At 37.4% G+C, this 26,532-nt stretch overlaps 1 protein-coding gene across 1 annotated transcript in view; it reads left to right on the top strand.

Annotated features, from left to right (window-relative positions):
- The first annotated feature begins 4,093 nt into the window (after positions 1-4,093).
- The window catches only part of PECT1 (phosphorylethanolamine cytidylyltransferase 1), a 112,012-nt gene continuing 89,573 nt past the window's right edge, over positions 4,094-26,532 (top strand). The window contains exon 1 of the mRNA XM_089143746.1: positions 4,094-4,746. Coding sequence (XP_088999872.1) covers positions 4,430-4,746 — 317 coding nt within the window. The 5' untranslated portion in view covers positions 4,094-4,429. The remainder of the gene's footprint in view (positions 4,747-26,532) is intronic.

The raw sequence follows: 26,532 nt of genomic DNA, 5'->3' as shown, positions 1-26,532 counted from the left end.
GTTTATGTATTACCTTTGGTCACCCCTTAGATTCATGGCATCTCTATCTCATATAGGTGTTATATTCCTTTTTTATGTACCAAGCAACGAATTTAAATTGCTTTCACTGCATCAAGAATGATAAATTAAATAATTATCAGAAGCGGGATCATTTTAGTACAAATAGAGTATAATGGACTAAGTTATGGATTATAATTCATTTGCTTAATTGAGATTAAGACGGAAACTTGCAACACATTCATACTATGAAAAGACTGCTGAAGTTTTAGGCTTCATGGGGAGGCAATTGTCTTGAGTGTATTATTGAGTTTCTTAAGCAAAATAACTTGGTCGGTCATAGATGGATCATTCCTAAAAAGGGGAGAGAAAGTATTACTATTAGACATACCTGTCTCCAAGTTTTATATTCCCAAAAAAAATAAAATGGTTAGATTCTTATTTATGTGCAAATTTAAAAATGTTTTCCTTAATAATAATCTTCTTTATCTTCTTTTAATTTTAGTTTTAGTTTCTACTTTCTAAGTGCTCTTTCATATACTCATTCTATATTTATCCTTACTCCCCTCTCAACAGTTTCATATCTTTCTCTTTGCCCCCAAACATTGAAGTTTTTTAATTATTTTTTCTTTTTTACAATAACAAAATTTATTTTTGGATTTTCTTTCTCTCTCGTATATGGCCACGTGCATTTGCATGTATCAGTATAGTTTTATTTAAACTTACATATTCTAATAGTTTTTTAGGATAAACTTGTTCATTCATTCCTTTTATATAATTTTTTTCATAAGTTGATATTGTCCTATCTCTCCCTTATGATGTCTTCTCATATAAGTATAAAAAACTGGTGATCTAAGTTTTCTAAGGGCCAAAAGTGTGATATTGTCTTCCCTTCCATGATGGTCTCTCAAATATGATATTGTTTGCCAAAGGTAGTATGTTAAAGCGGTTAAAGATCCAACTTCCCTAGGGGAGGTATTGGATTCGCACCCACTCGGCGGCATTAATATAAAAAAGCTCCATTGAGGATGTAAATCGTGGTGCGCGCAAGCTGACCGGGATGAACATCATATAAAAAAAATGATATCGTCTTTCCTTCCGCGATGATCACTCCTCTTCCTTAGGCACTCCCCTCATCTCGCCACTGTCATCTTCTTTCTCTTTGATCATTGTCTAGGGCACCAGAGGATCTCCCTCCACTCCTCTCCTCTTTTTCTCTCTCTCCATCATTTGCTCTCCGGTCCTACTCGGAGTTCTGCAAGAGCTCTATAATCTATCTTTGGTTTAGCAAGAGCTATGATTTACAAAAACTAACGCTATGAAGGTATACATCATTTTCTTATCTTGGTTTTGTGGAATTATTATTATTGTGTGTTTTTTTTTTTTTCTTCCCCTTTTTCTTTTTATTCTTTTTAGGTGCAACAAACTAGAGGTGAAGCATATTTTTGGATAGAAAATGACGATCTCTATCATTTTGTTGAATTTTCATGAGAGGTTTTATTTATTTATTATTATTTTTTTTTCAAAGTCGTTATTCAATGGGAGGAGTTTGTTCGAGAAAGTGGTGCTAACAGGTAAACGAAGGAAGTGTGTGCGAATAAGAATTACTGAAATATCTTCAAAGTGGCAGCTCAAAATGGAATTTATTGCATATTCACAATAAAAAATAATATATGAAAATTTGACTCTACATGAGAAATGCACAAAAACGCATGGGAGTCAATGAAACATTTTTGTCAAACAAGTTTTCATTGGTAGGGAGGGCATCATGGCCTACTTTCCACAAAAAACTCTTTACCTTTGGAAGGGTATATATCTTCCCAATTTAGCCAAACATGAAGTAGCCGAATGTGGTGTACTGGGGCAGTCTATGTGCTAAGGAGTTAAAAATGAACACACAATCAGCCAATTTGACAAATAATAAATCTCTCATTTTTTGTAAGCTGTCAAACCCATTCGTCATGAGTGGTCTGTGATAGAATTGACTGGGTTAAAATAGCCTAGACTTCATTCTAGGTAAACAAATATCTCAAAAGGGGAATATTCCATTGTTGTACATCCAATCGAATAAGCTGATCATCCAAAGAGGGGTGTGGGGGAGGAGGATAGAGAGGAAGATAGAGGGAAGGATATAGACCAAGGGAAGATCCAGGGATCCAAGGGTCCAAAAATATCCTAGTATGCAGTCCATTACCCATTTTCCTTAAAGACCCATCTTTAACACACACAAAAAAATAAATAATAAAGAATCTCCTTGGGGTACCAGGGATTGAAAAATATTGATTGTTAAGGTATTTGGCCTACATCGTTCTAGTGCATAAAGAGTTTGGTCGTGTCAACAATCTCCACCATGGCTTTGCTAAAAGAGCTTGATTTAAATTATGCAAATCTCGAAATCCCATGCCTCCCAACTTCTTTGATAAACAAATGATTTCCTACTTAGCCTAATGAATGCCCCTCCCAGTCCCACTCTTCCACCATAAGTTTCTGATAAATTTTGTCAGCCTATTACTTAACTCCTTGGGGATGAGGAAACTAGACATTACAAAAGCGGGGAGGGCTGCCTTTACTAGAACTTCTTTTACTATAACCATGGAGTTCACCTAATTTGGGGATTTGTAATTAATACCACCAAATTCAAATGAGGAATTGAAAGATCAGTTAATCTTTACACCTACCATAGTATATGTGTACAACGTTGTTAGACTTGACATAATATGATAATACAGTCTTAATGTGTGCAGAGTGGCCCATGTGGAAAATAATTGCATAGAATGGACCAAGGGAATACTCGATCAAGGATCAACAAAACTCTTTCAAGGGCACTTGGACTGCATTGACCCACTCAAAGCATCACTTTATGGCTCCATATAGGATTACAAAAAGCTAAACTCCTTCATATCAACAGTGGCCACATTTGGAGCATCAACCACCAAATCGTCGACTTCTTACCATCACCACAACGAAAGCACAGCCGTCGACACCCAGCTCTTGGACTGCTTCAATTGGTAGGCAACGTAGGGAATGTAGGAATCACCAAATTCCAGACTCCAACTCTACTTGAATGGGTATCTAGTATAGCACCGCTATAGGGTGTATATAGAAGAAATAACAAAGTGGGAGAATATATACCCTCATAATATTTGTATACTCGCTTACCTCCCTCTCTCCCTCTCGCGCGCCTCTTCGTGAAGTTCCGGTTTAGGAAAGAAAAAATTGCGGCTAGCTTTTTTGGTTCCCCACTTCTGCAGTTCACCACCTCTCTTCGCCTCTCTATCTCTCCATCTCTTCCATCTCCCACACTCAGTTTCTCACTCTCTCCGTCTCTCTTTGTTTCCTCTTTTCCCCAATCGATGGAAGGTTTTCGATTATTTGAGAAGGAAAAATAAAATAAAATCCGGTAGATGCGAGATTTGGTAGTGCATTTCGCAGGTTTGAAGGTTTTATGACGGAGTGGAAGTATCTCCCGTGGATCTGAAAGTTTTGCTGGTGCAAGATTCTCGTGTTGCTGGTCGCCGTCGGTGTATTTTTGTTGAGGCTGTTGTTTCCGCCCTTGTAGCGTGTTATCTTTCCGCCATTGTAGCGTGCTTATGTCCGCCTTTGTGGCATGTCACCTCTTTGAGCGTTTGTGATGGAGGATACGTATGTCGTAATCCTTGTGCTTAATTGTTGTTGTGGTTGTTACAACCATTATTCTATGGGCTTGGGCTCGGCCCATTCCTTAGTCAGGATGACCTTGTCTATTGCCTGTATGACATTTGGTCAATTTATATTCCTTAGTTCGAATCGAACCTTGTGTTTTCATGCATTTATTTTTTGTATTTCTCTATTTCTTTTGATGTGTCTGTATTTTTTTTAAGTTCATGAAGTTTTCCAGCTTCGTACAATTTTTATTTTTTGCAATTTTACTATATAAATGCTGAATCTCTTTATCACAAAGAAAAACAAGTGCTCAAGTATAGTTTATTTATTACCTTTCAAAGAAAACAAACAGATTGTCACGTGACTGTACGCCACGCACTTCTGAAGTCCACATTTCCCACTAATCACAACGGTTGTCACGTGACTTTGTGCCACGCACTGCCGTTGACACTTCGAGGTATTTCATCTCGTCGGCCTGGATTCGACCATTTGGCTCCTCCTTTTTCCTGTCAAACGTTTGCAAGCAGTCTCTTCCTCTTTATCACTAATTCATCTTCTGTTTATCTAATCTGGGTTCATCATCGCCGTTCCCAATCCCATATAACTTGACTTACACCGGAGAATTAAAACCCTAGAAGAAGAGTAACACGTCTGGTGGGACACAGGGAAGGGAAAGAGAACGGAAAACAGAGAAGAAAAAGAAAACTGGAAATATTAGTTACTGTTTTAGCACTCTTCTAGTTGTTTTAGTTCGTATTTTCTCTTTTGGGTATTGCTTTGGGTTTGGGATATGGGTTTCGATGTTGGGCGTTCAGAAAATGTCAGCAGCTCTAGATTTGTGGCTACCTGCTTGATAGGGGGGCTTGTTCTTGGGGCATCGGTTTTGGGACTCTGCTTGAGGTTTCCTTTGCCACATCTTGGATTCAGGAGAAGAAAGAAAAAACCAGTTCGCGTTTACATGGATGGTTGCTTCGACATGATGCACTACGGTCATTGCAATGCTCTACGGCAAGCGCGCGCCCTAGGCGACGAATTGGTTGTAGGAGTTGTTAGTGACGCCGAAATTACCGCCAACAAAGGTCCTCCGGTCACCCCCCTTCACGAGAGGTCGGTCTTCCTTAATAGGCAATTGGTCTTATTTTAAGTAATTCATAATAACGTGAAGTTTGTTTTTTCCTTATGCTCTTTTTTTTTGGGCTCTCTTTTTGTTTATGATCTATTTATGAATAATCAATTATAATAATAGGTTATGAGTAGTAAACAATAATCATTGTTTTTTGGGTAGACAATAGACTATAATCATTTGGTTACTACTAAATAGAATATCTTATCAGGAAATAGATTTGGTATAGTTGGGTCAATAGTATGTTATGTATCATCAGTTTGGATTCGGGCTGGTTTTGGTTTAGCTTCTGAATATGTATATTGGCTTTGGTTTTGGTCCACTTTTATTGGTTTGGAGCTTCGGATTAGTTTGATACCCCTAAAATGTTATTATAGTGGAGACATAGGCAAGGTGGAGGTTGGAGAGGGAGGAAAGTAGTGTTTTGTTCTAGTCTTTTGTAACTTTTATCCCTACTGAAATAGAAATTCTGCACACGTTCACTCCTGCATAAATAAAAATTAACAGCTTATGCCAATAAACCATGAACAGCTCTTGATCTATTTATACATTTATGTTTATATCAATTTAGTTTAATGAGAAACTGTTGTCATAAATACACATCTATTTATGTTTATATGTCAAATAATCATAAATTTAAACTTAGGAGAGCCTTAAAAGACGCTTTGTTTTGCTTAAAAAATTTATAATAACGCAAATTTGCTCTGGTATTCTTACCATCTTTTCAACCCCTCCTCTTCCCTCTTTGTGGTTTGGTTTTTGATCAGCAAAAAGGCAAAGTTTATTGATTGGGGAAGATATCAAAACAAGTGAATAAATGAACAGACCTGGTGTCCACATACTAGGAAATCAGGGATGAGGTGTATTGATAATTTATGGAAGTTGTGTGTTAGCATACAAGTCCCACAATGCAAGTTGCAGTGGAGGATTCAATGATGAATTGGCATAGTTGGTGATAAGGCTTGAAGATCAAGTAATTTGTCATCGTCTACAAATTGCGATTCCAAAGGGTAAATAATGCAAATTAATTTATAAGTGAAGTTGCACCTCTTTAGTGGTTCATGTAAGAGGTGTTTTAGCTATAGGTCGTGGACAAACTGTTTTTCACTTTTTGATGTAGGCAAGCTACAAAAACTGGTTAATGAAGCAAGGTACCATGGTTAGGATTTGTTTGCTAGTCTGATATTGTGTATGAAGTGGTGAGATGTGAATGAGCATGAGCATGAGCATGACTATTTACTAACATATAGGATAGCATGGAAGTGTTCTGAATTCTCAAAGTATAGTGATGTAACTTAGAAGAACAAGAAGGCCAACAAAACAATCAGGTTGGGTTAGGATGGAGCAAAAATGGATCAACATGCTGATCAGTACCCAATGGGTTATATGGGACAATTTTCTCTCCGAGTTGATGATTGCCTGTCGAAGAGGATCAATTTCCATCCTTCCACTATGTGGAATGCACTTAATCACTTATCAGATCTTGCCTCGTCCCAATCATAAGCTTATAATGGTACTTGGGATTTAGATAATATGCTAACAAGGACTAAGAGGAAATATGAGAAACACAACACAACAAGATAATAAGTTGAAAATTATAAACAATAATCTACCATCTATAAAGTATAAACTCATCAACCTTGGATGTCGTTGAAGAAGTTTTTGTTGCATCTTGGGTAGATCGATTGGACCTACTACTTCATCCTGTCAATTGCAGCCCATATGTGCTCTAAAGTTGGTTTCATTTGTTGATCTGCCAACTTCAGTATGATCGCAACCAGATCAAGAACTTTTACTACAATCCTCACACTATCCCATAAGCTATCACTGGAAATGGTTGCTTGTGCTGCCCTTCCTCCTGGGTTGAAGAACCCTCTCAATTGAACCAGTCTTCTAATGCCAACATGGACCTTAGGCCGGCCTTGCTCTCAGAGCTCTATAATGCAATCTAAGGTTGCAAACCTAGAAATCCTTGGCCTCTCACCAAGTCACCCCCACATTGCTCCCTCCTCAATTATAGTGTGAATCCATGGTTGTAGATGGTCACCTGGCGTGCCTGATCCACCGCTCCTTTCACAATCTTCACTTGACCTATGTCCTTCATCATCAGGTCAATGTAATGTACAACACAAGGAGTCTAGAAGAGCTTGTACTTGGGATTCTCCATCATCTTTATCCTAGCCTTTTGAAGAGCTTGTACTTGGGATTCTCCATCATCTTTATCCTAGCCTTTTGAAGTTGGACCCATTATTAGTGACAATCTAGACCACATGATCCACTGCACTTCCTTCAACAACTTATATATGTATTTTGCATCATTCTTCTCCTTGATGCCTCCACTTACTTGAGAAACACTGTCTTCCAATTGTAGTTCAACTTGAAATTGATGATGGACTGTCTAGTAGGACCAGTCTAACTATCACACATCACTGTAACTCCATAATGAGCCTACGTAGGCTTTAAACCTTAATATATGTCTTCAGATTTTTCTAATGCTGTGGTAGGTATATATTGTAGATCTCAAATGGGGTTGACCCATACACTCCACTCCCAACCTTGATAATCTCATCAAACATCGCATTATGGTAAGGCCCCTAGGCTGCATTTATGGAAATGGTAGAAAGCCCATTTGGAGAAAGCATGCCCCACTTTTTCCTTCACATTCCCCACATATGCTTTAACTTTTTCTGCTTGTTCTCTGGCCTTAAATAGCATAGGATCTATGAGAAGAATTTGTATATCTGGATTTGTGGCTGCTGATGAAGCTCTGCCTCATGGGGCCCATGGGGTTGGGGTGGGATCTGGCTCCTCCCTAACACTTTGGCTTCTCCTTATACGATGCACTTTGCCTTCCTGAAACTCTGGCACTTTAGAGGACCCTTGGCCCTTTGCTGCCTCCTCAAGTCATCGATCCTCTGCTGCTCTCTGCTCATCTACATGGCTCTCCTCATCTGTGATGCCTTCACTGACTTGGATAACCCATACTCCTCGGGCTCCTCTGGATTGAAGTCCTACTCTCCCCAAGTCAGGGAGGTCATCTAGGCAAGCATCCTTGAACTCCTCTTGATGTACTCTTCTCCTTCCTCTTTTCTTTTCCACCCTTCAAGTGTTGAGCCATAGCCGCTATAGCCACTTTGATCTCTACAAGAACCTTTGGAATGTCCAGTGACATTCTTGTCACACCCAACTAGATGCCACTTTAATCTAGTGGTCCTTCCTCTTCCTATTCATTTCTTGCAGTAGGTGCGTTCGGACTTCTTATCTGTAGTCAGTGGCCTCCCGTTAACCAAGCAGTGTCTGACATCTTTCAAATGATATGCTTGATACAAGATACACACTATGTATCTTCAAAACCATTACAAAAACTCCAATAAGTATGTACATGCTTCTACTAAAATCCTCATATTTTTAAGTATAAAATAGAAAATAATTGGTATTTTTAAATTTTAAATAATTTTGTAAAATATTTAATACTTTTCAACTAATTTAAATAAATAATTATGAACAAAAGATTCAATTCAATCACATAAATGTGTAGATTGAGTCCTAGACTAAACATATATTAATCGAAAAATAAATCTGACAAAACACAATCATAGATCATAGTCATATAACACCATATAAGCCATCAACAAAGAAAAAATATAAAAATGTGAAGTTTAGAACAAACCTTGCAAATATCTGAGGAAATCCCAAAGGAGGAAAGGGGGGTGATGGAAGGAAAATGAGTGATGGAAATTGGGTGAAAAAGGGGTTGAAAGCACCAAAAATCTCAAAAAAAAGGGGCTCACAAGGTCAAAACTAGGTTGGCAGCATCGCTCACAGAACTCGAGCGAGACCAGATAATAGAAGGCTTCGAAACTTGGTAAAAAAATTTCCACCTTTAAGCTTGTTGATTTCGATGTGCACTGCTAAGGAGGGCCTCTTTGGGGTTCTTCTAGTGGTTTTGTTGACAGAACTGTTGTGGACAAATTCTGCCATGTCTAATACAAAGGGCTATCTTGTCATTCATAAGCAAGCAACTAACTAAAGTATTGAGGCTTCTATTATCACTTCAGTTTGCTCATTTGTCCTGGAGGTGGACTGCTGTAGGAACAACATCTTTGTGTTGGTTCTTCCCCGACGGTCTTCCAGAAATAGCTCATAAACTTCATGTCCCTATCTGAAACAGTAGTGTTGTGTAGGATATGGATTCGGACTATCACCTTGGAGAATAGTTCAACATGTCTAGAAGGCAGCAGCTTTGTGTTGGTTCTCAGCCAGAGGGTCTCCTAGAAATAGCTCATAAACTTGATGTCCCTATCTGAAACAATGGGGTGGGGTAGGCTATGGATTAGGACTTTCCTTGAAGAATAGTTCTACAACATGATAAGTATCATGGGTCTTTCTGCAACGAAGCAAATGGGACATGTTGGTAATTTATCAGCCACTACAATTATGGATAAATACCCTTCCTTGGTGGATGTAAGGCCTAGAACAAAGTCCATTCTCAAATCTTTCAATGGCTGCTTTGTTATTGGTAACGTGGAACAGAAGGCCAGTATTGTGCGTACTCCATAACATGTGCAATGGTCTTGTCTTCGCTGACTCCTGATCTTCCTTTGTGTAATTCTTTGATGATGTGATGCCTAAGAGATGATTCGGGTGTGGATAACTTGGTATCCATGAATGGGTAATCCTCTTGAATTGAATACTTAGGCTGCTGTTCACCCTGTTTCAACTCTGCATAAGGTGTACTGAGGTTCTTGTCATTGGCATACTCATGAAACAATCTGTTGTATCATTTTATGCCAATGGCTTCTATAGAGAGTGCAGATAATGTCAGGACCTTTCTACTATAGATAAATTCCTTACCCAATAGATAGTCCTCATCAATCGTACTAGTTGATGGAATGGAAATTCCCTTATTTGTTTTTATTCGAAAAATAAAAAGAAATATCCCCGCTGGGAATTAGATCCCACTCTCTGTCCCCCTCTTCACAGAAAATGAAGAGAGAAATTGATGTATTCATCGGAGGCACTACCTATTGGGTAAGGAATTTAAGCACCGGAGGCACTATCTATTGGGTAAGGAATAGATACTAAAAAAAAATAAAAATTAAGCACCAGAGGCACTATCTATTGGGTAAGGAATATATCTTACAGCACTGCTGTTGTTTAGCAATGTCTTACCATATTAAGATTTACGGCAACCATTAAAAAAGAAAACTTCACCTATCAGTGAAAAATCTAGTTTTTGTTCTTGAATTAGGTTTGTTTTCTTTATCCCTTTTTGGAATTTGATTTTGTCTATTTCTATCGGACCCAGATAACATGGTATTTGCTTATTTGGGAGTAAAATCTTAATCTTAAGTAGAGGAAATACAGACTGATCTTAGGAATAAATAAGGACCAATATAAGATTTGACACCATTATAACAGTGCTGTGCAACTTGCTACTTGCAATAAAGTGACAGACTGCCTAGCCCTCCAGAAAACACCTTCATGCCTTGATGCTGCCTTTTGCGTTTGAATACTAAATGCATGTTGCTGGCTCGGTGAGTCTGAGCCACCAAGGCAACAAAACTGTGGATACCTAGATATAGGGTTGCAGTCTATCTTGGCAAAAATGAGCCACTAAGTCTACAAGGCTGTGGATACCTGGACCTAGAATTACAATCTATCTTCAAGATGCCAATTGCAGGAGACAGACTGACATCGATTTTAGGTCTATTGATCTGGCAGCTTCTTATGCTAAGATACTTGAAGAGAAGTATGGTTATCTGAGGACCATGCTTAAGGATCCTTTAGTTTATAAACCTCTATGATGGCAAACAAAGAAGCTTGAGCCCCTTAGAGCAGAAGAAAAGAAGCCCAAGTATAATAGGAGCAATTTTTGGCTGAAAAATATAAACATTGTGTGCCATAGTTATAGTGAGAGGGGTTATTATGATTTTACAACAGTAAATGCCCCAAAATGTCGTGTCCCTACAGTGTCGCAGAGGAGACCACAATGATGATGAAGGTTTATACTTTATACTGTTTGATGAAAAGCATACTCATGACAATTATGAAGTTGAAGCTCACCCTGCCAGCCTTGGATCCTTTTCAAAGAGGCTTGTTAATAAAGCTTTTCTCTTCAGGCAAAAGGGTTTTCTTCTGTACGATATTGGTTCTGCAGCTATACTCACTGCTGATATTGGGGCTGAAGCCTATTTCATCTTTATTGATTTTGTTCGAGCATTTAATTTTCTAGAGAAGCAACTTTAAGAATATTCAAGTGTGAGATTTTGGTCCTATAGCTCAAGAAGAGGCCAATATAGTAGTTCAAGAACATCCACTATTTGGGCTATCACAATACCATTTGCCTTGTGTTGTCACCTCATTGGAACATTACAGCTGTTGAGAAAGCCGATTGTGGTAGAATGGCTCGAATGGATTAGTGTGGTCCCAAGCTCTTTATTTATAATGAAGTGGAAAGAAAACTATTACATAACCTTACCTGGGTAACAAGAAATAGAAAATTACATGAACTAAAACTCTGGATTGAACTCTTAATAGAACTCAAACAACACTCCCTCTCAAGTTGAGGCCTAGATGTTAGTCATGCTCAACTTGCCTAGAATAGGAAGGAAATCTCTTTCTTTCAAACCCTTAGTGAAAGTATCTACCATTTGGTCTCTAGATCTCACAAAAGGCATGTAGATCATCCCTTGATCCACCTTTTCTTTGACAAAAAATTTGTCAATTTCAATGTGCTTAGTTCGATCATTGCGTAGGATTATTGGCAATACTAATGGCAACCTTGTTGTCACCATACAACATCATAGGGCTTTGGAACTTGAATTCCTATATCTTCTAGTAGACCTTTCAACCATAGTTGCTCACAAACTCTACGGATCATAGCTCTTTATTCAGCTTCTGTATTGGATAAAGCTACCATATTTTGTTTCTAACTCCTCCAAATTACTAAATTACCTTTAACAATGGTATAATAACCTAAAATTGACTTTCTGTCAGGAGACCCAACCTAGTCTGCATCAGTGCAAGCTTCCACCCCTTAGATTATCAGGTGACAAAAGTATTCATTTTCTAGGAATTCCCTTCAAGTACTGCAGTATTTTGGTAACAACCTTCATATAAGTTGAATATGGATTATGCATGAGCTAGCTCATTATTCCTACAACATAAACAATGTCTGGTCTGGTGTGGGACAAGTAAATAAGCTTTCCTACCAGCCTTTGATATCTTCCTTTTTCCATTGGTTCTTTTTTCTCCTTAAGTTTAGCTTCACCCTCAATAGAAGTATCAATTGCTTTACACCAACATTCTCACTTTTGATTATAAATCTAAAACATATTTCCACTGGGATATGTATATACCGTTCTTTGATCAAGCCATCTTAATTCTAGGAAGTACCTGAACTTCCCTAGATCTTTAATTTCAAACTCTTTGTTAAGAAAGTCCTTCAACCTTTGTATTTCCTCATGCTCATTCCGTGTGATGACAATATCGTCCATATAAACAATGATAAATATGATATTGGTACCTAACTTTTTGACAAATAGTGTATGATCACCATTGCTTTGCTTATACCTAATAAAGGTCACTGCCTTTTGGAGGCGTTCAAACCTGCATCTAGGAGACTATTTCAACCCATAAATTGACCTCTTCAACTGACAAACTTTTCCTGTAGTACTGTCATCAGAGAAACCATAAGGGATTTTTATATAGACTTCCTCCTCCAACTTTGCATGCAAGAAGGCATTCTTTACTTCTAGTTGGTGTAGGTTCCGATCTTTGTTCACAGCCATGGACAATAGAATTTTGACAGTGTTTAGTTTCGCAATAGGGACAAAAGTCTCTTGATAATCAATTCTATAGATTTGGGTAAACCCCTTTGCAATTGGTTTAGCCTTCAACTTGTTAACCGGTCCATTCATATTTTGTTTAACCATAAATGCCCATTTACAGCCCACATGTTTTTTTCTTCTTTCCCCCCTTGAAGGAAGTGTAATCAGTTCTGAAGTATCATTTTTCTTCATTGCCTGCATGTCCTCTACCATAATTGCTTTCCATCCCTTAACAGAATAGGCTTCCTGTCGACTTTTAGGAATAGAAACAGATGATAGAGAGGATATAAAAGCACGGTGAGAGTTAGACAAAGAGTCAAAAGAAACCTATTTGGCTATGGGATGCTGAGTACAAGATCTAACACCTTCTCCAACAGCAATAGGAAGATCAGAAAAAGATACCTTAAGGGGAACAGTAGAATCTGATTATGAAGTGGTAACATGTCACCTTTCTTACATGCTTTGGCCGATTGTTCTGATAAGTCTGCACGTCCTTATTCTAGTTAATCTTCTTTTGAAAGACCTTAGTAGTATGCCTCACAAGAGTGGTTTTCCCCTAACCAGGTTTTTTACATAGTTTAGAAAACAGAGGGGGAGAATTAGAGTCCTCCGGTATATTGATCGAAGTCTCCCCTGGTCAAACTCTTCCTGAGCTTTTAAGTTGTGCTGCGTTGGTATATGGGAGTTTATATGTGTGGTAGGAAGGTCTAGAATTGGAAAGAACACCTTTCCTCTAGGACTCTTTGCTAGAGAGGTGTATAGTAAGGGCAATAATCATTAGAAATTACGTTTATAGACACAATGGTTTTCCTAGAAGAAGGATGATAATATTTGTACTCCTTCTGAGTAGTAGAATTCCCCAAAAATGTGCAGCATAAGCTACGGGGAGCTAGATTACTTTGGTGGGTTGTGATTTTTGCATAATACACACAACCAAAAACTTTAAGGGGAATAATAAAGGAAGAGTCTCCTTTGAGAATCTCATTAGGACATTTAAAACCAAATATCCTATTAGGCATCCTATTCATAAGGTAAGAGGCAGTGAGTAAACTGAGTATAATATTACCTCAGTATTGGTCAGGGATATTCATTACAATTATAATAGAATGAATCAAGGAACAAATTTCGTTTGAAACTGAAGTTTCGACCTAGGGAAAATGCGAGATCTCTAGGTTTTGATTGAAATTTCAGTCGAAACTAGTGATTTTTTTTTTTGAAATTTCGACTATAGGTTTTGGGCCTTATATGACCTCCATTTCATTTAATTTCTTGTACCTAAGCTTGTTAAGGACACCAAAGCGATTAGGGGTTTCGCCTAGGCGATTAGGCGACAAATAAGCGATTAGGCGACAAATAATCGTTCAGGCGGCAATAAGGCGACAAAAGCGGTTGGGTAAAAAAGTTTCAATACAACTACTTTCTATAATAAGCTAAACAAACGGTCAATAGTCACATTCATCCAAAAAATAAAGCATTCAAGAATCATAATTATGAAAAATTATCCAAAAAAGAACAGAAATATAAGTTCATCTCATCAAACATCATAATCATGATTATGTACTAATAGGGCCAACACGATAAATTAATAGATCTCATTATTCCAATTTCCAAGTCATTATCCGGTTAATGATTCATTGATTCTCAATGTTGAGAATGACTCATGCTTCACATTCTGTTGCTGACGGGCACGGGGGTCCTTTGCAATTTGGGCCTTGACTTTGAAATGACTAAGCTATTAAATTTATATACGACTTTGTAAAATAAATTTTGATTTAAAAAAAAAGTTAAGAAGAAAATATTATGTACAAAATGTAAAAAAAGCGGCTGGTTTAGCATCTGGGCGGCAATAAGGCACACAAGGCGACAAAGCAGTAAAAAAAAGAAGCCCGTCAATTAAGCAGTTCAAAACAAGGCGGTTGAAAAACCGCTTTGCCTCCTAGGTGGACGCTTTGACAACACTGCTCCTACCTATTTAAAGTATAATTAAAACAATGGAACTAGTATTTTACCAAAAAAACCCATTATAAATTTATCATTCAAGTGTACTAACAAATGACTGGGTCTGACAAGTATAAATTGTATTGTATACAGGCATAGAATCATCAACATACGTGAATTGTTTGATAGAATGGTTACATATACAACAAGTGAACAAAATAAAATGTCCAACTAGATTAAGTGATGGTGTCTCACATATATTAAGTTGAAGCCTATATATCATAGATACATATGTATCTTTTCAAAATACATAATTTAAGAAATAGTTATTAAAATAAAAAAATAAAAAAGTAGGAAATAATAATAAAATAATTCTGGACTAAACATATATTAATTCCATGGCAATACAAGATAATTTAAGGCATTAACAAAACAAAAATAAAAAAATGGGAAGTTTGGAACTATTGGGTATGGCTCATGCTTCGCATTTTATTGCTACCGGAGTTTCCTTTGTAACTGTTGTGGCTTAATAAATGTTTGGATGCAAAAGATGATAAAAGAGATGTTTGAAGGTAAAGGAGTTGTGAAAATGGGATGAAGTCAACAAAAACTCAGGAAAAACAAGTTGGATGTCGAAACTTGCGAAATTTAGGTCGAAACTGAAATATGCGACATTCTGGTAAGCATATGATTTCGACGAAATATCTGAAGTTTTGTTTTGATTTGAAAAAATGCAAGCATTTCGGTCGAAATTTCAACCATTTGATTCGAAAATTAGTCCATGGAATGAACTATCTGTAATAAATGCCGGTTCTTCTTTTCGGCAATCTCATTTTGGGCAGCCATATCAACACATCTTGTTTGGTGTATTATGCTAGAGTCAGAGATATCTTTGAAATTCACCATCAATATACTCCGTGTTATTCTCACTGTGAAGGATTTTCACATTGGCATTGAACTGAGTTTTAATCATTTTCTAAAAATAACGACAACATCTGAAATCCTCATTTTTTTTGTTTTAAAATATAAATCCACGTAAAACGAGAGTGAATCAGTAAAAGTAACAAAATTTCTATGACCAGTAATACACACAATGGCAGGGGCCCTATACATCAGTATGAATTTACACAAAAGGAATAAATCTTCTACCATGAAGAGAAGGTAAATAAGTAGAATGAGTTTACTTCGCATAAATGCAGGCTTTACAAAAAAAATTGTCCTTAGTACAAGAAAAAACTAAATCAGGAAATACATTCTTAAGAGTTCTTAGAGGGGGGCGATCGAGCCTATGGTGCTACTGACGAAGGTTTGACATTACCGAATAGAGTTGATGAGAAGATGCAACCAGAGCGCAGGTAGATCCTCCAATCGGTTTCAGTAGATAAAGTCCATTGTTTAGTTTACCATGTCCAATCTTATTCACTGTTACCATATCTTGGAAGACATAGTAGGATGGAAAAAATGTCACTTTACAATTTAAGTTATATGTAAGACTACTAATAGAAAGCAAATTAGTAGAGAAGGGAGGAACATGCAAAACTTTAGACAAAAAAAGTGATGGAGAATTCTAAATGATCTCTTTTTTAGTAATAGAAGATTAAAAGCCATCATCAATTCTAATTTTATCTTTTTCTCGAAAGTTGGAGAATAATGTAAGAAAAAAGAGTATAAACTTGTCATATGATCTATGGCTCCTGTATCAATAATCCTAGGAGTATAAACCGAAGAAACATGGAGCCTATAAAATTTTACTTGAAGTAGCAAGATAGGAGTTGGTATGGGAAATGGAGGAAACAATAGTAGAGGCTGCACTAGTAGTAGAAGACTGCAAAATACATCGCAGAGTAGTTAATTCCTCCTGTGAAAAACCAATGTCTGTAAAGGGTGTTGTCAAAACAATCTCAGAAAGATTAGCCTTTGGTTTTTTTTCTTTTTTATTTGTGCCTTTTTTTGCTCAAAATCAGCAGGCTTCCCATGGAGTTTTCAACAGTTGGCATTGGTATAATATGGTTCGTAACAGTGCTCACAGTTGAAAATCTCCTTGGTCAAATCAGATTATGGGGATGATTTCTTTAGAATTGGAGCATAAAGCATGGCTAAACGATGGCTTTCCTCAACAAAACAAGGGTATAAGACTGTTATAGTGTAGGAAAGGGAGAACAACTCAATACCTATACCCTGATCTAATCATACTCCACATTCCAACTTGCCAAAAAGTCATATCTCCGAATTTATCAGCATACTTCTTATAAGTAGCCACGTCATCCGGATTAGTGGGTTGATAATCCCTATAATGATTCAATCCTTCCAAAGAAATCGCAACTCAACATAATACTGGGCCACAATCCTTTTGGGTAGTCTCATGAAGCTTCTTCCGTAGCCCATAAACTTGTGCATCATTCCCTAACTGCCTATATGCTTCGTAGTAACCTTCTAGATCTAGGGTGTAGTATCAAGTAATAGGTATCTACGGACAATATTTGGAATCATAAAATTCAAAAAGATCGACATGATAAGAGAGTCATTCGAGATCCATTTATCCTGAGAAATACCTGGGGTGGTAGGCTTGATAATAGTGTCTGTAATGCGTCCAATAAGTCCTCTTCTAGCAATGGTTAGGTATGCAGATCGAGACTAGATCAAATAATTTGTTCCATCAAATCTTACCGAAAGATGAGGAAGAGTAGGATAATATTCGGAGCCAATGGGAGCAGTAGTACCATCGATGGTTGCAATGGTTGCAAAAAAACTCACTGCTGTTCTTCAGTCTTCTCCCTTTTTAAACCATTGAAACGCCACAGAATTGAATGGCTTGACCACCCAAATACATTTAGGGAATCATAGGATAGAGGACAACATTTTTTTAAAGATACAAAAAAGACCCCTAAATATATCGAAAATCACAAATAGACCCCTGGATATATGCGAATTCACAAAAGGGAACCTTATATATATTGGAAATCACAAATAGACCTTTGAATATATATGCGAATTCACAAAAGAGACCCCTGGATATATGCATATTCTCAAATAGACCTCTGGTCTGGTCTTGTCCATGTGGGTTCAATGGATGTTGGTTTGGTTTGCTTTGGAATTATGAAACACCGTCTTTTACCTTCGACAGAGAAACAACTATTGGTTACCGGAATGGGGCGACGGTTCTGGACTGGGTTTTCGTTGGAGGCGATCAATGATTCTCCTATTTGCAGGTTAGAGTGGCGGTGGTGGATCTAGGGAGCAGCGACAACGGTGGCAGAGAGTTCAGAGGGAATGGAGTTATCTTTTTCTTTTTCTCTCTCTATCTCTCTCTTTTTTCTTAGAGAAAGAATCGAATGGTAGATTTGAATTCTCTTCTTCCTCTTTTCCTATTCTAATCGACTTTTGGCTTTGATACCATGTTGAGAAAGAAAGCTGATTGTGATAGAATGGCTTGAATGGATCAGTGCAATCCCAAGCCCTTTATTTATAATGAATAGAAAGAACACTATTAGATAAACACCATTACCTGGGTAACAAGAATAGAAAATTACATGAATTAAAACTCTTAACAGGATTGAACTCCTAATAGAACTCGACCAACAACAACATTTTTTTGTGGTGATTTTGGCAAACAAATGTTGGTATTCTCTATGATCACCCTCAAGATCAAGTAAGGAGGGGTACATTCCTAATGTTGGCGCATGAATGGAAGGATTTTCCATAGCAACAATAGTTCTCTCCTCTTCTAGTTATTAATCAGCCTCTCTCTACCACACGGTTGTAGTTTAACCATCTAGTATAAGAGTTAAGATATGTGCACCTCAGTTTTAAGCAAGGAGGGGTACATTCCTAATGTTGGCGCATGCATGGAAGGATTTGTGATGGCAACAATAGTTCTCTCCTCCTATAGTTATCAGTCTCTCTTCACTACCATGGAGTTGCAGTTTAACCATCTACTATAAGAGTTAAGATATGTGCCACCTCAGTTTCAAGACAAGTACAAAGCATCTTGTTTTCGCCACCTTAATTCCGTCAAAGTTTTTTTAATATTGGGAGAGTTGATGCAGTTCGGCTATCTGAAACCACCACTACCATTAGGTGTAGTGTCCCCTACTGATCGTGTCGCTAACCAATCAAAAATAAAATCCTATACTAATCTAGCAAGCAGAAAGTACGGGGTCGAACTATGGGGAACTAAAAAGGCTAAGTCACTAAGATTGAATTCAACAAAACTAAATTTAAACTAAATCTACTAATTAATGCAAAAACGTTAACTATGAATATGTGAAGATCTTTGGGATTTCGAATCCCCAATGCTTTTCCCTAACCGATATAACTCTACACTTCAAAGTAAATTAGGGATGTTCTTCCTAGATATGCACTATCTTCGCAAGACTATCGTCCTTCGCAGAAGCTTGGCACGCTTAGTTTGCTGAGCTATAGAACATCTTTGGCCAAACTCATACACAATCAACTAGAAGATATAGAACAATCAAATTAATGAAATAAGCATGGTTCATCTACATCCCAAAGAAAAGGAACTAGCTACTCACAAAGTTTATAAGAAAAATAAAGATGAAACATAGGGAGAGAGAGAGAAAGATGTGGTCTTCTTCTTCAACAATGAGAGAGATGAGAGCCGCGTTCGCCGTCTTCCTTTTCTCTGTGGCTGGCTTCTCTTTTATGTCTCCCGCACACAATGAATCCCCTCTCTTTACCCGTCAATTTGACCTTTATTCTTTCGGATTTTGGAAAAACTCAAAACTGGAAAGTTGTAGATATTTTCAATATCGTTCCATAGCATCTTGAATCATCGAAATCTAAGCTCATACGAGAGAGATATGCCCAAAATACTGAAGGTAGGTCTGTTTACCCGATTTTCAGATTTATTACCAATTTTGTTCCTTAGACCTCCACCAGTTTCCAATTTGACTAAGATCTTACTTTTCATGATTTCTTGGGCAGCAAGATTGAATGCCATGATTTAAAATCCACCAATATCTAAAATATTTGCCAACTTTACTCCATGTTATCTCTAATAACTAAAATCACATTATTCCTGAAAATACACAAAAATACTCAATTTGCTCTCTTTAATTAAATAAGTATGGGGAATTAAATCAAATAAATAATGGTAAATGCATGCTTATCACCTACTCCAGCGATCGAGTTGTAGGTATAGTTCATGATGATTTAATTTATAACTAGTCATTTATTTCTAGTCATATTTGGTAATTTCTAAGTAGGATCTGGCAGTGAATCCTAGTTTTAAATCGAACCCTAGTTGGAGTTTTGAGTTCCTTGTCAGCCACGATGAATAAGAAGTTTTATTTTGAGCATTGCTATGCCCATTGGCCCACATCCACAAGAAAGCCCAGAGGAAGTAAGGCCAAGAATTGTGGCCCAAAAAGGCTCCGTTCTTAGTTATTTCAAGTGTTTTAAGTAAAGTCAATTGGACCAGGTTCTGTAATGGTTCAATTTGTTTTATTTAGTGGCTCAAGTTAAGTTCTGGTATTGAGATTTTTACCCTTGAAATTCTGATAGCTTGGGTTGTGCTTAGCCTCCATGCAAGTGTTATTTTTCTTTCTTTTGGGGTGGGCGGTGGGGAACTTAATTGTTTTGCACTTCCTGTAAAATTGGTAGGTTTTAATTGCTTTTACTTTCTTAAAAAGAGGTGGGCTGGGTAGCTTGGGAGTACGCAGGATTTGTTGAAGGACTCCTAATTGGTTTTAGTTGAGTTTGAGTTAATATAGGAGTTTGTTAGATTCTTCTTTAATAGGTAAGAGTTTAGAATAAATAGATTTTATGAGGAAAAGAAGGATTGATATAGCTTGAGACCAAAGGGGATATGAAAGTGTACATGGAGGATATAGTTTCGGAGAGAGAGAGGAGCATTTAATTACCTTCAAAAGGGGACATCATAAAAGTCAAATAGATTTCTTCCAAATAGAAGGTCTCATAGATTTTTGTGTAAGGATTGCAAAGTGATACCAAGGGAAAGCTTGGCTGCAATATGTAGACTAGTGGTTTTGCATATGTGCCTGTTTCCACAAACTCATAAAAGGTTTGAGGTTAAGTACACTAGGCTAAGATGGTGGAACTTAAAAGGAGACCTTGAAATCCTTTACTGTGAAGTACTCAAACAAGGGAAGTGGGAATTTGAGGGGACATTGATACAATGTGGAATGAGATGACTATGTGTGTTAGGAAGGTGGCTAAAGAAATCGTAGGTGAATCAAAAGAAAAGCTCCATTATTGTAGAGAGACTTGGTGGTGGGATGGTGAGGTTCAAGCAGCCATTAAAAATAAGATAGCTAGTCTTAAGAGACACAAAGGACTAGTGATGTAGTGGATCTGCAAAGGTATAAGTTGACTGGAAATAAAGCTAAGAAAATTGTGGGAAAAGCAAGGAAGAAGAAGTATGAAGATTTATATAACAAGATAGATGTGAAGGAAGGGAAAAAGTCTATTTATAAAATGGCTAAAATAAGGGACATGAAGAGTAGTGATCTAGACCATGTTAGATGTATTAAAAGTGAAGATGGTATTTTTAGTACTTGATGAGGACATCAGGAAGAGATGGGAAGCCTGTTTCTCTAGTTTGCTAAATGAACATAATTTAGATATTTGTGATTCGGATGATTACACCATTCGCCATGGTACCAATTTTGAATATATATATACGGAGAATTTTGATGTCCGAAGTAAAAGAAGCTACAAAGAGGATGAAAGTAGGCAAATCACAATGTCCTGATGAAATCCCAATAGAAGTATGGAAGATCTTAGGAGCCTATGTTAGCTTGGCTAACCAAGTTGTTTAATAAGATTATGAATACAAGGATAATGCCAGATGAATGGAGGAGAAGTATCGTGGTTTCAATTTATAAAATAAAGGAGACTAAAACCCATTTGAGGTAAGTAACCACAATTATGGAGAACTAATTTGGCTTTATATTTGGAAGATCTACAATGGAAGCTATTTACCTTATTAGGAGCCTTATGGAAAGGTATTGAGAGTATAGGAAAGATATTCATATGGTCTTATTAACCTAGAAAAAGCTAATGATAGAGTCCCTAGAGCATTAATTTGGTAAGTACTAGGGAAAAGAAATGTTGCAAGTAAATATGTAGACATAGTTAAAGATTTATATGATGGTTCAATGACAAGTGTAAGAATAGTGGGAGGACGAGGTGGTGAATTCTCAAACAGTCGGACTATGTAAAAAATTAGCTTTAAGCCCATACTTATTTGCACTCATAATGGATGGATTAGCCAAAGACATTCAAGATGAGGTTCCTTGGTGTATGTTTTTTGTTGATGATATTGTCATGATAGATGAGACACAAGTAGAGATTAATACCCAGTTAGAATCATGGAGAGCAACTTCAGAATCAAGAGGCTTTAAACTAAGTAGAACGAAAATAGAATATCTAGTTTGTAATTTTGGTCTTGATGGGGTGGATGATGAGGTGGTGAAATTTGATTAGAAGGGAATTCCTCAAAGCGATTGTTTAGGTATCTTTGCTCAATCATAAATAAAAAAAGGCAATCTAGAGGATGATGTTTCCTAAAAAATTATAATAAGGTGGATGAAGTGGAGAGGTGTGTCTGGAGTTTTGTGTGATCGATGCATTCTTTTAAAGCTTAAAGGAAAATTCTGTAGGGCCGTTGTATGACTATCTATGATATATGGTGCAGAGTGTTGGGTTTTTAAGAAGCATTGTATAGATAAACTTAGTATGGCTGAAATGAGGATGTTAAGATGGATGAGTGGCAAAAGTAGGAAGGATAAGATAAGGATGATCATATTAGAGCTGATCTAGGAGTTGCTCAGATAAGTGATAACCTTCGATAAAGTCGTTTGAGGTGGGATGGTCATGTTCAACAGAGGCCTGTAAATGCCCCTTTACAAGAAGTGATTAAATCTAGATTGAAGAGATTAAAGAGCTAGAGGAAGACCTAAGATGATCTTAAGAGAAGTGCTAAGAAAAGATATGCATAGCTTAGGCCTTTTATCTAGTATGACCTTAAATAGAGCTCATTGGAAGGGAAGAATCCATGTAGCTGACCTCATTTAGTTTGGACAAGTCTTATTGTTGTTGTCATCGTTGTTGTTGTTTCCTTTTACTTCTCAAATTTTAAGGCTTAGGCCGCATTATATAAACTCCCAATTGTGGATGAATAGAACAGATCAGTTTTAGTAAACATTGTCTTAAGCTTGACTAAGATTGCAGCCCTATCTTGAGACCTTGAACTGGTGTTTGAAATCCAGCTTCGCATGGGCTATGGTGTTTACAGTCTATCCGGAATAGGTGCTTGAAGTCATAGTGATTCTTCCTTTATCCAAGTAAAGTTGATGCTGTCCCATTCAATTTATCTTTTTGTGGTAAACCTGCAACCAAGATTTCCTTGAGCTGTTAGTGCTTACTTTGGTTGTCCTTTTGAGGAAGCATCCTCCTGTAGGTATTCCCCTACAATCCAAGTTTCAGCCTTCAAATCCCTCTCCAGCACCGTTGACTTAAGGTTCCTAGGTTCCCTTAACTATGCCCTACTTTTTAAGAAACCTCAAAATCATCTTAAACCTGTACAGACCATGTCTGTGGTCATTCAGATTTGATTAAATCTTATTGATCTTGGAAGAACTAGTGCTTTGCTTGGCTTGCCTATCAAGACTGCATTGTGTCGCCTTTTGACTTAGATGTTATAATTCACATTCCCCTTCTACTGAATTCCTCAAGCAACTCTAAGGTTGGCATATTCAATCCTTGTGAAGTTTCCTTCGTCCAAAACCTGCCTAGACTACACCAACCCTCAAAATCTGTCCAAACCAGCTTTGGATTTCACTCCCAGCCCCTAGGTTTCTTGATCTAAGCTGAAGCCAAACCCCCAATCTGAACCTTTGGTTCCCCCTTGAGTCCCTTTTTAACACCCAGGAACCCAACTTAATGTGTCGTTTCTTCAATTCTAGAAATATTCCACCATTAGACTTCAGGATACACTTACTTCAGGCTTATCATATAGTTTTTTTTGTGTTCTAGAGTTGAACCAGTTCAGTATTAGTTGAAAGTATGTTAGATTTAATGGGTTAATTTAAGTTAGGGTATATGGGTCTATTTCCACCTACATGCTTGGTGGAGGTAGTGTTCCATTTTAAGTTGTCGTTTTCTATTTCTAACTAGATTAGGACTCATAACTGGCTGATTAAAACCTATTAATACACACTCCATCTTGGGAAGAATGTATTAGACCAGATTATTTGGATTTTGCTGAAGATTGTATTGGAGCTGCTGCGTTTTTTCCTGTGTGAGGTCCTTGTTTAGTGGGTTAAAGTCTAAGTTGATAAGCTTCTTGGTGTTTGAAGTCCAAGCTGTTGTTGGTACTTGATGCTCAAAGTCCAAGCTCCTGTTGGACTGGAATCTGATGCAGCCGCGATTGGGGGAGTCCTAACAAAGCTGCTCACTTCCAAGATCTTCAGCGACTTCAGCCTAACAACATATTTTTCGAACTAGGCTTTAGAGGGTATTATGGGTATTTCTATTGGTCAGATTTAATGAAACATTAAGAATGTGTTTGGCTATGTAATTCCATGGATTTCCAATCCGTGGAATCAGGAGTCTGATTCTTAATAACTATTTGGTTACTTAAGTGATTTGCATCAGAATCAGCAATCAAATGGAATTATGAATTTTGCTAAAAATTATAATTAAGTGGATTTCTTGGTTTGAGGTTAGATCCATGGGTTCTCCCAAGTTGACCCTGCATGTGAAAACCCTTGACTCACGTAATCAAATTTGAGCCAATGCCAATGGTCAGATTGGCATGTGTCTGACTTAGAAATTTTGATGTATAATGTAGAAGGTCTGGGATTTTAAACACCAACTTGATTGCTCTTGAATCTAAAGCACCAGATTCCTCTTCACATGATGGAGACTGCTGAAAACTGAAATTTACTTTAACCTAGTCTAATGTGGCATAAAGGTTAACAACTTGCAATTTAAAATGAAAAAGGACACTTAAAAGTAGAAATAAGAAAAGGAAGAGGACTCCCTTGTGTAAGAGTTGGAGAAATCCTAATTCACTCTCATTAACTTGACTTATGACTCTTTAAAACTAAGTTGACTCAAATTAAAAGACTGATAACCAACCGATTTGACCTAAGCAACTTACCACCTAATCACTTAAAACTGGACGTGAAATTAAAATAAATTCGTGTGCCCTTGTAGTACTGCTGTTTTGGCCCATTAAAATTTGAGAAGGCCCATTAGTAAATAAACCAATGAATAAGGGGACCAACCCCCATAGGAGCCATCATAGGCTTATTCTTGGGGAAAAAGTGCCCCAGTAGAGGCTGGATCTGCATCAGAATCAGTCAAGCTATTGGAGATCTGCCATAACAGGCTGTTGCCAGTGAGAACTGCAACAAGAAAATTATGGAGATCCAGCAAACCATAACACCCCTCTTCCTCCCTCCTGTTTAAAATTTTTTTGCCCCTTGATTTCCAAGAGGCTCCCTCGAGCTGCCACTAAATGTGACCTGCAACTGAAAAGTTAATCTGTCCCAATTCTATCTCCAGATTTCCCTCACTGAGACAGACACTTGATCCTCCTTTCCAGCCCCTTTATCCCAAAAAATTCAAAGCCCAGCCTTTTTTTGTTGATATTTCGATTCAATAAAGAAAACAAATGCAGAAACCTAGATCTGCAAGAATCTAACCATCAGATTCCTTTAAGATTTTCAGCATGGCCTCCATACCCTACTGCCTATGTTTAGTCTTGTAACCCTTGGATCCTTGGTTCTTTTTTTCTTTTTTTTTTGGGTTAGGAATAAAAAAGATATTAATAGTTATCAGAATTCAGAACAAATACATTGGATGTCCATTTCTACATAACTAGTAGAGTACGCAATTAAGAGTCCTACCATGTCCATATTTATAGGTTGCTTCTAAAGCAAAATTAGTAAAGATACTAAGGAGAATTGGGGATTCAAAATTACAAAAAGTGATGGAAGATAATTTGGTCTTGAGATCCACTAGTGTTGGAATTAGATGAAGCGGCCAATATGAAGTTGTTAATTGGATTGTAGCTTCTGGTTCTATGCACCAAATTGCCCGAGGATGTTTGTTCTTCTTTGTGCATTGGTGAACTCCTTCCAAGATAACCATTAGCATTGCTTCTGAGGTCTTGCCAAAATTCAGTGTACCTATTAGAATAAACTCAACGTTTCCATCTTCTATCAGCCCCACACTCCAACCTGTACTATTTATGAGTTCGTTATAAGCCCCTGCACATAATAGTGAAGGTGAGTGGTTTGTGGTTAAGTAATGTTGAAATTTACAAAAACATATTTCTTGTACTGCATGAGATGGAATGAGGGTATGAGTTTTTCCTAGGTGTTTTGTTAAGTTCCTCAAGCCATTTATTGATATTAATTACCAGCAAGTGGAGGTTGGGTTTATGTTTGGTGAACATCATCAAGTTCCTTTCCCTCCAAATAAAATAGCATGTTATGACAATACAAAAAAAAAGCCATTTGGGTTGTTTGTCCATCAAGACCAAAGTTAAAGAAAAAAGTGTTGCACAGATGCAAGATTGACTCTTGGGAAAAGAGATTTGTTTTGAGTCCTAGCAGTCCTGCCACCCATTCGCATGAAATGAATACATGCCAGAGAGTCTCTGCCTTGTCTCCTCAGAGTTCACAAATATTGTGTACGTCTGTCCATTGAGATAAAATAGATCTAACTGGCTACCCTGCATTCACTAGACGCCAAAAGAAATGTTTAAATTTCGGATGGAGTGGTAGTTTCTAGAAAAATTTCCACTAGGGTGTGAAAGTGCTGTAAGTTGTGGGGTATTTGTTTTTTATCAGCACATGTTCTGCCAACTTGGCAGAGAACTCGCCATTTGCTGAAAGAAGACACCCACATATCTTTAGAATTGTTAAGTACCAAGTGATGACATAAGGAATTTGAGAGGTTAAAGTTGGAAAGATACTTCCTGTTGGTTTGAATTTGATTACCATC

This window comes from Hakea prostrata, chromosome 2 (genome assembly GCF_041222555.1).
Source record: "Hakea prostrata isolate BN-2017 chromosome 2, UWA_Hpros_2, whole genome shotgun sequence".
Lineage (NCBI taxonomy): Eukaryota > Viridiplantae > Streptophyta > Magnoliopsida > Proteales > Proteaceae > Hakea > Hakea prostrata.
The sequence above is the reverse complement of the archived record's forward strand: the minus strand, read 5'-3'. Positions and strand labels throughout refer to the sequence as shown.